A 15460-nucleotide genomic window follows, 5' to 3' on the forward strand; every position below is an offset into this window, starting at 1 on the left:
AACCCCCACTAACAGGGCCCTGGGAAGGGATGAATAAACATACCAACAAAGAGAGTTTCTAAGAAGTGTTTAGACTCATGTCTCCCGGCCAGCCTGGATCTGGGCCTTGGCCTCGGCTCCCCACACTGTCACATCCTTCTCTCCTCTCAGGGTGTACCCAGCGGGACTGTCCACTCACCACATGCCCCGCAGTCCCTGGACTTCTCCTTTCTGTTCCTTCCCTGCGTCGTCCCCACCACTGCTGCTACCCCACCTTCCTTTTCTCTTTCCTTCCTGTGTCCCACTGCAGTCTTCTCACTGGTTCCTGCATGCCACCCCCAGCTCTGTAAGAGGAGAAATGCAAGGGCCTAGTGGCCCAGAGCACAGCCAGAGTGGCCTCAGGGCCACAGCCAAAGCTGTGTGTCAGGCATGTAGCTGTGGAGTGCACTCCTCAGGGCCCGTGGCTGGGATGCCAGCAGCACTGCCCCCCGGTGTTTGGTGACCCAGAACCGACGACCCAGAACTGAGAGGCTGAATTCTCACCCTCTCCTTCACCTCTTCACTCAAGCTCTCGCCACAGAGCCCTTTACTGTTCTTCCAGCCAATCTCTCTCCTTCCCTAGACCCCCAGTTTGAACATCTAGGGATGTTCAGCCTTCATCTTTTCAAGGCTAAGTTACTCACACACTGTTCTTGTCGGCCTTATATCTCCAGCTTGTCACTAGAAACAAAATGTCCACTGTGGCTGAAGCATCCCCTTGGCTGGCAAGGAATCTAGCTTTGTTTCCCCTCTTGGCATTTTCTCCTATGACTCTCCAGTGCAGCTCATTCATTCTGTATATATCTGTGCCTTATGGATGCCACATCCGTCCCTCAGCCAAACCCTGCTTATGGGACTGACACACAAGCTCCTGTCTGAGTATGTGGAAGGCAGACACCCTCCTTCATCCTCTCACCCAAGTCTTGCTTTTCCTTCAAGGCCCAGCTCAATCCCACTTTTGACACGCAGCCTCGTGCAACCTCTCAGCCCTCACTGAGTGCATCCTTCTCGAACTTTCCCAGCACCTGGCCATGATTCCAGGTGCTGGGACGGTTACGAGGAAATTTTACCCTGCCCTGGTTTGTCCTCAGTCTGATACATGAGTGTTCTCCTGCACTCTAGGTCTTCTATTACTGTTGTACAGGGCGGCTTGGTGGGAAGACCTTGAACTTTGTGGGCCTGGAGTGGAATCCTGGTTTTGCCTTTTCAGCACTGTGTGAACCTAGAACAATGTAACTTCCCCAAGCCTCAGATTCCTGATCTGGAGATGAGAGTACCTATCTTTTAGGTTATGATGAAAATTAAACAGAAAGTAAATTAACAGCAGTAACTGTCATTCACTGAGCCCTTACTCTGTGTCAGTTACTCTTCTAAGCTCTTTCCATGTGTTATTTCATTTTCATACTCTCAAAACTCTATGATACAGGTACTACTAATAATGTCCATTTTAGTGATGAGAAAACTGAGGCCCAGAGTTAAGCAATTTGCCTAAGGTCACACTGCTAGCAAATGGCAGAATCAAGATTTTCAGCAAGGCAGCTGACCCCAGATCCCAAGCTCAAAACCCTGTGTGTCTTGGCCTGGAGCAGATGCTGAGATGGGGGCCATCATGGCCATTCTCAGGTGTCTTTTTAGTGCCAGGTGCTGTGTTCACAGGATTGGGAGGGCCCCGTGAACCACAAGGCCTCAGCCAAGCAAGGGGAGGAGTCCCTCTATTGTGTGGCATGCGATTATGACAGTCAGTGGAGCATAAGCTCCAAATAAGGTACATGACACAGTAGGAAAGGTTTTCCCTGACAAGGAGGCCCAACCAGTATCTCAGCTTCCTGGCAGGGGCATGCAATTCCATACCCCAAATTAAACCCCCTGGCCCACATTACACTTGAACTTACCCTCCTGAAAATTTTACCCACTACACTAGAAGCTTTCTTGGATCTATTTCTTTGTGGTAGCCATACTGCATGGTTGCCATTAGAATGAAACAGAATTGGTATTGTTTTGAGGGTTTATTAAGAATTCTCAATACCCAAGACAACAACAAGTAACATTAATACAGCATGTGCTGTGTGCCAAGCTTTGCAAAGTACTTCACAGGCATTATATTGCTTGATTCTCATAAAAACACAAGGCAAGCACTATTCATATCCTTGTTTTACAGGCGAGGAAATTAAGCTTTAAACAATTAAAGTACTGGTCCATTTCCAAGCAGGTAGCAAAGAGCAGAGTCAGGATTAGAACCCAGGGAGCCTGGTTCTAAAACTACCACCTGCACACTTTCAGAGGCTCCGTGAGAAGCTGAAAAACCACCCACTACTGTGGATTTAGTACTTTGGATTCTCATGCTTTTCAGTCCGGGCAATGGCCTGCAAGGTTGTGACTTTATGAGTATGATGCTGTGAGTTGCCTGTGAGACTAGAAGATGGGTGTAGCTAGGAGAGGGTGGGGAACCATCAAACAACGTCTACCACATGATGCTTTTGTCTCTTTACTGTCTCAGTAGGCCATGATGCCTGGATTGGGCCATTCTTGTTTCTCTTGGGTTCTATCTGTATGCTCAGTGGCGGGCCAGGTGGTTCACATGAGATTTCAGCTGCAGGAGCCAACAGATAGCCAGGCCTCCAATCCAGCCCCTACACTAGCTAGCCATGTGGCCTCAGATAGGTTTCGCAACTTCTATTAGCCCTGGTTTCCTCGATCATAAAACAGAAATAATAATGGCACCTACCACAGACTTCTATTTTGAAGATAAATGAAGAAATACATTTACAACACTTAACCTAGCACCCAGCACATAAGAAGTGTTCAATAAACAGCACCTATTATTATTATTATTATTATTATTATTATTATCCTAATTTTCATTCATTCAACTCATTTGTTGGTTCATACTTTTATTAGTGCATGGATTCCCAATGCAAAATGTCATCCAGATACAAAGATAGAATAAATAGGCCTTGCTTTTCAGTACAGAGTGACACAAATAAATTGATTGTAACACAGGGCAGAATGAAATACATGGGACATCGAGGTGCCAGCAGCATCTAAGAGCGCCCCGAGGAAGGAGTAATGGGTTATGACCAGGGGGACTGGGGAAGACTTTATGGAAGAAGTATGACAGGGATTTCTAGGGAAGAAGGAAGACGGGATAGGAGAACAGCATGGGCAGAGAAGAGAACTATCAAAAGTGCTGGATGGGAGGAACAAGCTATTGGGTAAGTGAACATGGAAGACTACAGCAAGAGGTCAGTGGAGGGACAGGAGATGGAGGCATTTGAATCTGGTGACACAGAGCCTTGACTCTATTCCATAGGCAGCTACTGATGATTCTTGAGGAAAGGAGCAGCATGATCTAAAGTTTAATAACTAGAAACAGTCAGCAGAACGATTGGAGAGGAAAGATAATGGAGACAGGAAAATGAGTTAGATGGCTACTGCAACTATTTTCACGAGTAACGGATCATAAACTGTACCCTGACTCACTGAGAAAAGGTTCAGCAAATGCAGTTGACCGAGGCAGGGCAGTGTGTTTTATAAAGTCATTTTATAAAGGTTTCTATTTTAAAGATTGCAACAACAACATCTTGTTTCCTGAAGTGTTGATTTTCAATTATCCCCAAACTTAAGGTATGCCAGGTACTGGCATAACGGGAAGAGGACTTATTCACCTATTCTTCTAGAGTTTCATGGAAAAACTCAATGGTCAAAATACACTACAATTTGGCGTAATTCAACCCAAAGAATAATTTAATAAAAATTGTTTTTCTTTTTACATCAAAATTTGACCCATTATTTGGCTTGTAGAATGATGCTCCTTCTTAGCACCTATCATGCTTTTCCCAAGAGAGGGCACCATTGCTTAAAATCTGGCCACTCTGATGCAAAGACTTCCTTCCTGCCTCCCTTTCACCTATGCAATGCCTCTCCTTGTGCCTCTGTGGAGTCAGTGGTCTAGAAGTAGAGTCAGTGGTCTGCCATGGCAGAGGGTAGCAATGGCAAGGAAAGGTTCCGCTGAGGTTCTGGAGGATTCAGGGACCATACTCTGGGCTTTCTATCAGTGGCTGCTCAGTGAGGTGGGAGGAGAGGGGACCCTATGGTGCAGTCGTTGGAGCTACTCTGCCATCTGGACCTGTGTCTGCTTGATCTCCTACACAGAGGTATTTAACCTCTAAGGTCAGTTTATGTGATGGGATAGATGCTAAGCTTCTCATACTCTAAATGTATTTTGGAGAAAAGGGGGTCAAATATTCCCCTTAGCTCTCATAATTCAAACCTATTTTATTCTTCAAGATCATAAGCTACTTAAGGCCTATCATACCCATTGTTATACCCCCTGCAGAGTCAAGGATGGTACCTGCACCCTGGAGCTCAAAGACAGCAGGGCATCATAGCATTGGGGTTCAGAGCACGCTCTTGGAAGTCAACCTGCAGGGTCCAACTCCTGGCTCCACCATTTACTACCTGACCTTGGGCAAATGACCATGGGCTTATTTTCTCTAGGCCTCAGTGTCCTCATAAAGTTTTTGAGAGAGACAAATGAGGGCAGGCTCTGGTAATATCGCCTGGCATGTACTAAAGCGCCGGATAAAAATTTTCTTAATAAAAATGTCAAAGTTGGAGCCAGAGAGAATCTTAGAAGTTATCCCCTCATTTTATAGACCTGGAAACTGAGGCCCAGAGATATTAGTTGTTGCTCACTCTCCAACTAGTTAGGAACAGAGCCTAGATGAGAATTTAGGTCTATCTGATTCCATGTCCAGTGCTCTTCCTACCACACCATCCGCATGTGAAATCAAAGAAACCCTGGTAAGCCACACAATATGGATTGCAGGTTCCTACTGGGTTACTCTAAGGTTCCCAAAATGTCTCTGGACAAAAACAGACATGGGTCTGATGCACCACTTCTCTGCCACAGGGGGACTTCTCTTAATGCTTTAAGAATTGACTTAAAAAAAAAAAAAAAGGATTCAAAAGGGAACGAACATGAGATGAGTGTAATACTAACCACTCCAGGCCACGTAAAGGGGACCAGGAAGCCCAAGGGCAGGGAAGGCAGGTGCGGGTGCTGTGGGCAGGGTGGAGCTGGCCAGCTGAGATTTATGTTTATGCATAATTCTGTTTTCCTCGTGCCATTTTAGAGAGCCCTGCTGATGAAGAGGAACAGTGGTCAGATGACTTTGTAAGTATTTGCTCCTGGGAACAGGACGGTACCGTTTCCACCAGGGCTGTGGGGGGCCTTTTTAAGGGCTTGTTTCTGAATGACATGCGGGTGGTCAGCTGCCCGTCACAGAAGGGAGATGGCCGGGCTGGAAGGGCCACCTACAGACAAGGCAGCAGTAACCTCACAGGGGCTGACTGGAGCTAGCACCGCGTGCCAGGCTAAGCGAGTTACACACACTGCCTCATCTACCCGTCAGCACAGCCCTGGGTAGGCGTCCTTATCCCACTTTCTGCTGGTATTCAGAGTACCCATCAGCATGGCCTAAGCAGATGTTGACATGTTGAAATATTTCCGTATCAGTTGGCAAATGCCTGTGCCCTGAATTCCTCAGTGCCCATCACCACCTGGCTCCTGCCCAGGAGCCCTAAACAAGCGAACAACTGATGTGCCAGTCAATGCCTGGCACATCGAGGGGCCATGGTCAGGACCTGGGCTGTATTAGTGGGGAAACATTTTGAATATCAGCCCTGCCCATTTTACAGGTAAAGAAACTAAAGGCATGGAGAGTTTAAGTAAGGTGCAGTTCCAAAATTCAAACCCAGGCCCCCTCCGATCTCAGATGCAGGCTTTGAAACTCCAAGGTGCTTGCTGTGACTGAGACGGTAGAGCATCAGGGGCCACAGAGTAAGAGTGAGGGGCCTGCCTTTGATGACGTTGGGGGTGGTGTAAACCTCTTCAAGGTGGCTCTGCAACCCACAGGGCCCCAGCAGCCACTTCTCTCTTAGGCTGAGTCTTATAGGGACATCCTAAATACTTTTCTTCACAACTATTCCTCACATATCACTCATGCAAAATATTAGCCTGCTCCAACCTGTAAATTTTATGTCTGAAAGGGATCCAAGAGGGTCTCCACACAACAACACACCATATATGGAAACTGAGGCCAAGAGAATGAAAATGACTTGCCCACCGTCACTCACTCAGTGGCCCAGAATGAGAACCCAGGATTCCTGTCCAGTACCAAGAATTGAGCCCAGCTCCATGTTGTGTACACTACCTGGAGTTTATTCAGAGGATTAGGAGACAGGAGTTCCTTCCTTTTCAACTGCAGAGAAAAGATTTTTTTAAAAGAGGGAACGAGATGGCCTATGTATGAGTCCGTTGGGCAGGGAGTTATTTCCCAGCGGCACTGCAGCTGCGCCCCCTGCTGGTGGCACTCACCGGGCCACATCTGAATCAAAGTTCAGAAGCTGGTCCTCATGCTGAGTAAGGGAAGCCAAGAAAATTGAGTTTGCTGGTTGGATAAAAAGAGCACACAGTGGGAACTTAGAAAACACAAAATAAAATCCGCCTGGAGTGGAGGGAATTATCTGTCTCAAAGGCAAACAGCCAAAATCAAGGTACTAGCTATACTAAGGACTGAGTCACAATTATTTTTTACATTATTGGATTCCCATTGCACATAGGATGAAATCCAGGCTTGTTGCTAAGATCTCTAGGCCTCATGAAATCTGGCCCCTGTGGACCTGTCCAGCCATCCCTGCACCCCCTCTTCAGGCCCTTGCTCGTCACAGCCCAGGAGCACAGGCCTACCCTCAGTGCTTACAACAGGGCAAGGTCCGGTCCACCTCAATGATTTCAGACTCATGGTCCTTGGGCAGGAGAAGGAACAAGGGAAAATGAGAAAAAAAACAAAGAGCGTTCCCATTCTTCCTCACTGGGTCGGGTCCCTCTTATTCTTCAGGCTTGGTTTAAATGTCTCCCTCCCGGGAAGGCCTTTCAGGTACCCCCATCCAAGGTAGAATTGCTCCTCCCATTGCTCTCTGCCTCAGGACCCTGGTTATTTCCTTCAGTCCATCTGTCACTACTGATAGCTACTTTAGCAGTTTGATGATCTACTTATTATTTATTATTCACTATTTGTTTGTCGTTGGTTTCCCCTGCTAGAATACAGGTTCTGTGAGGGCAGCGGTTATGCTCAGAGTTAAGCACGATGCCTGGCACATATCAGGTACTCAATAAATGTTAATTAATTAAATGAATGAATGGACAATTTGAAATTTTGTCTGATTACACATTCCCTTCTTCAAAGTTTCCATCAGATTATCCGACGTATAGCACTTGCTCAAGTACTGAATGAATAAATGAATTCTGTTTGCCAGAATTGAAAATAATTTGAGGGAAGGGGGATTTTTAAGAACTGTTCCAGAAGTTTGAACATATTTCTTTTTTATTCTCGTGATAAAAAAGGCATTCAATGCATTTCACTGTGTTTGAAGGAGGAGGGGCTCGTACGTCTCTCACAGAAAAGATTTTCCAAGTGAAGGACCAGCCCTGCACTCCTGAGCACCCATTTCCTCCTCCTCAGTTTCTTCAGAGCCCAGGGCAGCAGCTCCATTCATTCATTCATCCCACAGCTGTTTATGGGCACCTACCCTGTCGCAGGACCTGTGCTGGGTCCTGGATACACAGGTGCTGTCCTGTCCTCATGGGGGCAGCCCAGTGTCAGAGGAACAGCTGCCAGGCACAGCTACCATGGAGTCTCTCTTCCTCTACCTCTCTGATACCTCTGCCACTGTGGTCCTCAGTCAGGCTGCTCTGCCTGAGGGACTGTGAGGACCCGAGTGTCCTCCCCAGTCTGCAGACTGATCCTCAGCCTCCAGGGAATTACGTCTCAGAAGCCCCATTGCTGCACCATGAAAACGGAAACAAAGTGGGGCACCCAAACGTCTCTCACTCAGACACTTGTGTCTGGGTGCCCACTGATTCCTTCACTTTCCAGATGTTTATTAAAACTACTGCTTCTCATCACTTGCACTGATGTCTCCCTAGAAAGCCGCCACAGCAGCGATCGGGTCCTTGGCCTGGATGAGGAGGGTCCCCACCACCTCATACTGGACTAGATTAGCTTTTGGAAGCCAGGCTCTTGCCCCGTTAATCCTCCCCTTGGGCCGCCCTTTCACTCCCACTCCACTTGTTAGGCCCCCACCTGAGAATAGTGATTGCTTCCTCCAGAACACACATAGCAGACTCAAATGACTCAACTCCATGCCTCAGTTTCCTCAACTATAAAATGGGATTTAAAAAAAACTCGCATATGATTGTGGTGAGGAGTAAATGAGGTATGCAGTACATAGAAATGTTGTTATAATAATTATTATTATTAATTATTTATCATTATCATGATTCTACTCAGCCTTATTTCAGATTCATGTTCAGGAAAGAGTTTTGAGTCCCACCTACCAACTCCCTCTGCTATTACTGAGATAAGTGTTTGGAAAAATGCCCCCTAAGGAATTTTCTTACCTCACCCCTTCCTGTCACTTCCAGCTCTCCCACTCTAGGACAAGGACAAGTAGCTTCCTTGGGCTTCTTCTTCCTTTTATTCCCTCTCCTGACACTCCTCCAACCACCTCGGAAAACACTCTCTTTTCAGCCTCCTTTCTCATTCCTTATCCCTCTCTTCACCCTATTCCTCTCGTCTCCCCATTTCCCTACAGACAGAGGAGGAAAGCACAGTCCTCATTCATTCATTCATTCACTCACCCATTCATTCCAAACATACTGAGCTCCTATCATGTGCCGGCCCTGTTACAGGTCCTGAGGATACAGCAGTGAAGGAAACACTACACCTGCATCACGTATCCCTGCATCAGTGTTATACAATTGCAAGTAAAGGAGACAGGCCAAAGGGCGGGTGCATCATCCGTTCACTGGAAAATCATGTAAGAATCATGCATGTGTCAGGCAGTCTGTGGGGGAGTAGACACTGAGGTCAGAGGGCCACATATTTCCTCCACATGAATATACGTATGCATGCTATATACGCAAACTGTCGATGAACAAAATGCACACGAAGCTTGTAACTGTCTCTGGGGAGAGGAACTGAGCGGCTGGGATAAACACTTCACTACATCCTTCTGAACCGTTTGTACTTCAGACCGTGTTAATGTAGTTTTAAGTATTAACTTACATAAAATTTACGTTAAAAAAAAAAGAGTGGACATTGAGTCAGTTAGCCCTGTGGCTTACCAGCTCTGTTTTAAAAAAAAACAACAAACTCTTTTAAACCTCATCTCCTCAAAAGTATCTACGTATTTCTGTGTATCTCCTTACCCTCTCCTTATTAAACTTAATTTTTCCTCAATTGTCAGCTTTCATGATAAATAAAACCTGTTGGTTATTCTATTTTATTGAGCCCTTTTTCTGTCTTCTTAAAAAACATTTTCTCTCTGACTGTGCTTTGGCCACGTACAGTTTCAGCTACCCTGTGGGTTAAATGGTCCATCTGTTCCCCAGGACAGTGATCAACGTGATAAATTCTGCAGCAGAAAGGCAGGGCTTGCACCCCAGCTTTGCCTCTACTGGCTGCCGAGCCTTGGTGAGCCAGCCTTTCCAAGCCTGGTTTCCTCGTTCTGACACTGGGGCAGCCGCTCTGGCCCCCTAAAGCAGGAGCTGTCCTGACAACTAAGCCCAGATGGGCACTGAGCAAGGTGTCTGTATTGCAGGACAGCGATTATGAAAACCCAGACGAGCACTCGGACTCAGAGATGTACGTGCTGCCCGCCGAGGAGACGGGGGACGATAGTTATGAGCCACCACCCGTCGAGCAGGAGACGAGGACAGTTCACCCAGCCCTGCCCTTTGCCAGGGGCGAGTACGTAGGTGAGACCGCCCACCGCCCCAGACCCGGGGTGCTCAGCCTTCTGGGCAGTGGGGAGGTGGGTGTCGGCTGTGGTTGGTGGGCACCTCCCACTCACCACCTCCAAGTGGGTCATCTGGTCACTCACAGGTAACGGAGCCCCAACTGGCAAGCTTGCCCATTTGAGGGGAAAGGTATCCTTCCTAAATCAGGAATATTGAAAATGGGCAAAAGCTAAATGAGCACACCCTGATGGTTGCTCCTAACTCCCGACATTCCCTTGAGAAATCAACTCCGAGACTCATTGATAGTCCCCATTTCTCTTCCAACTTCCTGTGCACAAGGTTCTGGAATTTCTCTTGAGACATCTGTACAGAACAAGGACAATGGTCAAGGATCCCAGTGTCTGCTAACACCCCTCCTTCCTCCACGGCTGCCCCACACTCACTGACTTGACACACGGAGTCTAGACTGGACTTTTTATGGGGGGTGAGGTGGGGGTGAGGAACTAAGCCTGAAATTAGCCTCATGGGTTAAATGAACACAGTTCAGGTCTGGCCCCCAAGCCTGAGTGTGGCTTTTTAGGTCTCACAAGAAGTCTGTGTTCAGTCCTAGGAGAGGCGCGTGTTGGTGATAATCACCAGTGATGCTCTCATTTGCACAGCGCACCCCTGCCTGTCAAGGGCTCTGCGTCCATTATCACTGCCATTGACTGCGTCCTCACTGCCACCGGGCACTGCTGCTTCATGCCACAATTAATGTACTGAGCACCTACTACGTGCCAGAGCTATGCTAAGCACTGAGCATTCAGCAACAAGCAAGACAGACAAACTCCCAGACTTTTTATAGTTTACAACTTAGTGCTTTCCAGTCCTGGCCTACTAGGCCCTCTAAATAATCTTATGAGAGAAGTATTCCGTCTCCTCCAGAAAGGAGGAAAGTGAGGCTCAAAGGAGGGAACTAATGGTCCAGGGGTTCGTAAGTGGTGGAGCTGGGATGCGAGCCAGTCAGCTCAGCCTCCAAAGTGCACGATCTTCACCGCTCTGCTCCACACACCACCCACCAACCATACTTTTAAGTGACCTTGTTCAATGATCTCAACAACCCTGGGAGAGAAGGGGCTGCACTAGGCCCATGTACAGACCAGGAAACCACAATTCAGGGTCGTTGAGTGGGCCTATCTTCAAAGCCCGTCTTCTGTGTTGTGCTACTTCTGGTGGGCTTACATCTTAAGAAATCGAGGTAAACTCCAAGAGCTGCCAATAAAACTACAAAAACTGACATAGTTACAGGCATAGCAAAGTAGATGCCCTCCTGGCTGTACCACCTGGAAAGAAGCTTCCATGGAGGCATTGAATGTGCAGTGAAGCACACACCTTCTACTAGGCGAGGTCTGGGCGAGGGGCAGGAGCGGGCACCAGGAGGAGAGCAGAGCTGGGGGCATGACAGGCAGAGGCGGCTGCATCACGCTGCGGACAGTCTCCAGCAGGAGGAAGCAGCAGGAAGCCAGTGTAAGCGCCCATGCTGTTCCCAGGGTGGGAGCACACCAGCTATTCCTGTGCTAAGATTTTCCTCCAGTCCAAATCCGTGCTCACAGAATCGACTGGGTAGACACCCTGTTGCCTAGGCCCTCTACCACATTACCCAGGTAGTATCAGATCTGTTAGGTGTCGCCTCTGCGAGACACTGCTCAACCTGCTTTCACTGCTTTCTTCCTGATCCCTACAATAACTCTCTGAGGGCGGTATGACGCCCTCGTTTTAAAAATGAGGAATGTGAGTCCCAGAGAGGTTGAATAACGAATAACTAGCCCGAAAGAACACAGCCAGTGTGTGGCAGATCTGGGGAACGAACTGAGGGCACCTTGGCTTCAGAGCCTGGACTCCTTCCCTGGTAGCTTTCGAGGAAGCTCCTAGATGGGTTCTCCCTGATTTGAGGGAAATCGTTAAGGGGGAGAATGTGTAGTTTCACTCAGATGAGTAGTGGCAACCCTGAATGCACTGTAGAATAACTTGGGGACCTTTTAAAATCCATAATACCAGGTCCCTCCCTACAAGTTCAAACCAGTTATGCCTGGGAGGGGGCCTGGGGCTTGGCATTTTTTAAAGCTCCCAGGTGGTTTTTATGTGCAAGTGGGATTGAGAATTACTGCCCTTAAGGGTTCATAGAGCAAGTCAACCATGGAGGAGCACCCCCTTAAGCCCCCACACTGCCAAGGTCATCATCCACTCTGTTTGGTAGAGTCCTGGGCTGTCAGCTCTCCTGAGTTCACGGGTCTCCACCTCTCCCCAGGGAGGATGTTTTTGAGGAGGACATTCTTTTGGTTTTTATAATGTAAGTCAACAGGTACTTGAGATTTTTTGCCTAACATGTCATTTTACCCTTTTAAGGACTTCCCCACTAATCATTTGGGGCTACAGAGATGCCAGAGGTTTCTTATTTTCTAGATCATTCCCTCCAGGGAATGATCCAGAGCCCCTTTCATCTTATTCTTTGTTGTTCCTTTCAAGACAATCGATCCAGCCAGAGGCAGTCTCCACCCTTCAGCAAGACCCTGCCCAGTAAGCCGAGCTGGCCTTCAGGTAAAGCGAGACTGGCCTCCACGCTGCCGGCCCCAACTTCTCTGCCGAAACCTCAAGTCCCACCCAAACCCAAAGATCTTGAGGATGAGGTAAAGTACATCTGTCCGGAAGGCTTTCCAAACCACCTGGAAGGAAGGATGCAGGGGAAGGGGGAGGCGCCAGGACGGTCTGGACTCACGCATGTCTTCCTTCCTCCATCGCCGCTGTCCAGCCAGCACTGACCACCCCTGCCCCACTCTAACGCTCCAATGTTGTGCTGAAAGGGTGTTTTCTCTCTCTCTAAAAATGGCATATATGACTTTACTGTAAACATTTTTCATTCACTAGAGACGTATGGTATAAAATCAATACTGGATCTGTGCCCCTCTTATTATCCCTTCTCTCTCTTCCCTTAATTTCCTGTGAATCTTCTCTTTCCTCTATAAGGTAGTTCCCTATCTTTATTCTCCTTTGCTTCTCTGCCCTGTCCCACATCACTTCCTCTCCTCCGCCTTCTTTTCTCTCTGCTCCTCCAAAGTACTCCTCTAAGATACAGAGGGGTACGGTGGGGCATGTGAAGGAGACCCCTCGTCTATAGGGAGAGCTGATAGCAGTATCTAGCTTACTGAGTTGTTATAAGGATTAAGTGAGATGACACGTAAAAAGTACTCAGATGAACACCTGGGAACAAGTGCTCAATAACTGTTTATTTTTTGTTTCTCCCAGAACCCATCTTGGCTACTCACCAAGGCAGGTTGTAAAACCCCTTTTGAGATCTGATTAACTCATTTCCCTCATGTCAATATAAAATCACTCCCTCTCTAGTTTTATGGTCAATTATTATTGACAAAGATGCCAAGACAATCAATGGGGGAGGAATAGTTTTTCAAACAAATTGTGCTAGGATAACTGTGAAGAATGAAAGTGGACCCCTTTCTCACACCATAGGCAAAAATTAACTAAAAATGGATCATAGACCTAAATGTAAGAGCTAAAACTATAAAACTCTTCGAAGAAAACATAGGTATAAATCTCTATGACCTTAGGTTAGGCAGTGGTTTCTTAGCTACAACATCAAAAGCACAAACAACAAAAGAAAAATAGATAAAATGGACTTCAAAATTTAAAAATTTTCTGCTGTAAATAACACCGCCAAGAAAATAAAAAGACAACCTATAGAATGAGAAAAAATTTTTTCAAATGATATATGTGGCAAGACTTATACTTAGAACATTTAAAGAACGCATATAACTCAATAATAAAAAAGCCAATTAACCCAATTAAAAAGGGGCAAAGGAGTTGAACAGTCTTTTCTCTAAAGAAGATATACAAATGACCAAGAAGCACATGAAAAGACCCTCAACATCTTTAACCATCAGGGAAATGCATATCACAACCATAATTATGGAAGGAGAGCTGACTGGGTGGTGAACGCACAATGGGATTTATAGATGATGTAACACAGAATTGTACACCTGAAATCTATGTAATTTCACTAACAATGTCACCCCAATAAACTTTAAAAACAAACACCATAATTAGATACCACTTCGCACCCTTTAGAAAAGTTAATCAAAAAGACAGACAATATCAAGTATTGGTGAGTCTATGGAGAAATTGGAACCCTCAGACATTGCTGGTGGGAATGAAAAATGGTACAGTCACTCTGAGAAACAGTTTGGCAGCTCTTCAAACTGTTAAGCATAGAGCCATGATATAAGCCAGCAATTCTACCACTAGGCATATTCCCAAAAGGAACGTACATCTATAAAAAACTGGCACGTGAATGTCCATGGCAACACTGGTCGTGATAGTCAAAAAGTGAAAACAACTCAAATGTCCATCACCTGATGAACGGATAAACAAAGCGTGGGATAGCCATACAATGGAATATTGTTTAACAAGGAAAGGAAGTAGTGATACATCTTACAATATGGTTGAACCTTGAAATTATTATGCTAAGTGAAAGAAGTCACAAAAGACTACATCCTGTAGGGTTCCATTTATCCACAATGTCCAGAATGGGCAAATGTTAAAGGCAGAGAGTAGCTTAGTGGTTGACTAGGTCAGGGGAAGGGGTGAATGAGGAGTGACGAATGGGTACAGGGTTCCTATTGGGGTGATGAAAATGTTTTAAAATGAGATTGCGGTAATGGTTGCACACTCTGTGATTATACAAAAACCCACCAAATTATACACGTCACATCAGGGGAAATTAATGATATATGAATTATATCTCAATAAAGATATTTTTAAAATCATTCCTCCCCATATAGTAAACTATGACTGTCCAGCGGTCTTTTCATTCGTATCTGCATTTCGTTTAGGCTGATTACGTGGTCCCTGTGGAAGATGAAGATGAAAACTACATTCATCCCACAGAAGGCAGTTCATTCCCGTCTGAAAAAGGCAAGCACTTGTAGTTATAAGCACCTGCAAACTTGTAGCAGTTGGTGGGGTTGTACAGGACTACTTGGTAGCAAGCACCTTGGGGCTCAGAATGATGGTGCCCAGGCCTCTTTCCTCGTGGCCACAGCATCCGGCTTCTTTGGCAGGTTGACCAGAGGACCCAGTGAGTCTCCTAGCCCATGTCTGTGTTAAAGAAGCCTTTACCTTCTTCCTTGGTCCTCTTCCATGATTAATAGTCCTATCTCAAATTACGAAAGCACCTTGGTGCTTATCATTAGGTCTCCTCACTTAGAACGGCTTTCTCATAAAACCTAATACTCACAAAGTCGCAAGCCACCACGTGGGCCTTACAAATATGGCACCAGGAACAATGTCTGCAGAGGACGGCAAAGATGAAAGAGTGAAATGTGCTCTGTGTTCTGATCCTTTAAATTTAGTGCTATTTCAGGCCCATGAGAAATATGTTGTTGTTAAAACCGTCACAGAATAACAAATGCAATTACAAATTACCTTAAAAAGCCAGTGCCACATCCCCTCAGGGGAACAGTGCCTGTTTCCTCTGGATATAGTCACGGTGAAGAATACAACCCTATGTAAGTGATGCCTCTGCAAGTAACATTACCAATCTAAAAAACTTGACTCTGACGTAGCAGTAGTCAGATTTTCCTCTGC

General features: G+C 46.3%; 1 protein-coding gene across 1 annotated transcript in view; it reads left to right on the plus strand.

Moving 5' to 3' along the window:
* Positions 1-15460, plus strand: part of BLNK (B cell linker) — a 67128-nt gene that overhangs the window by 26759 nt on the left and 24909 nt on the right. Inside the window, exons 4-7 of the mRNA XM_033130087.1 lie at positions 5154-5194; positions 9685-9841; positions 12329-12489; positions 14707-14788. Coding sequence (XP_032985978.1) covers positions 5154-5194; positions 9685-9841; positions 12329-12489; positions 14707-14788 — 441 coding nt within the window. The remainder of the gene's footprint in view (positions 1-5153; positions 5195-9684; positions 9842-12328; positions 12490-14706; positions 14789-15460) is intronic.

This window comes from Rhinolophus ferrumequinum, chromosome 16 (assembly GCF_004115265.2).
Source record: "Rhinolophus ferrumequinum isolate MPI-CBG mRhiFer1 chromosome 16, mRhiFer1_v1.p, whole genome shotgun sequence".
Classification (NCBI taxonomy): Eukaryota; Metazoa; Chordata; class Mammalia; order Chiroptera; family Rhinolophidae; genus Rhinolophus; species Rhinolophus ferrumequinum.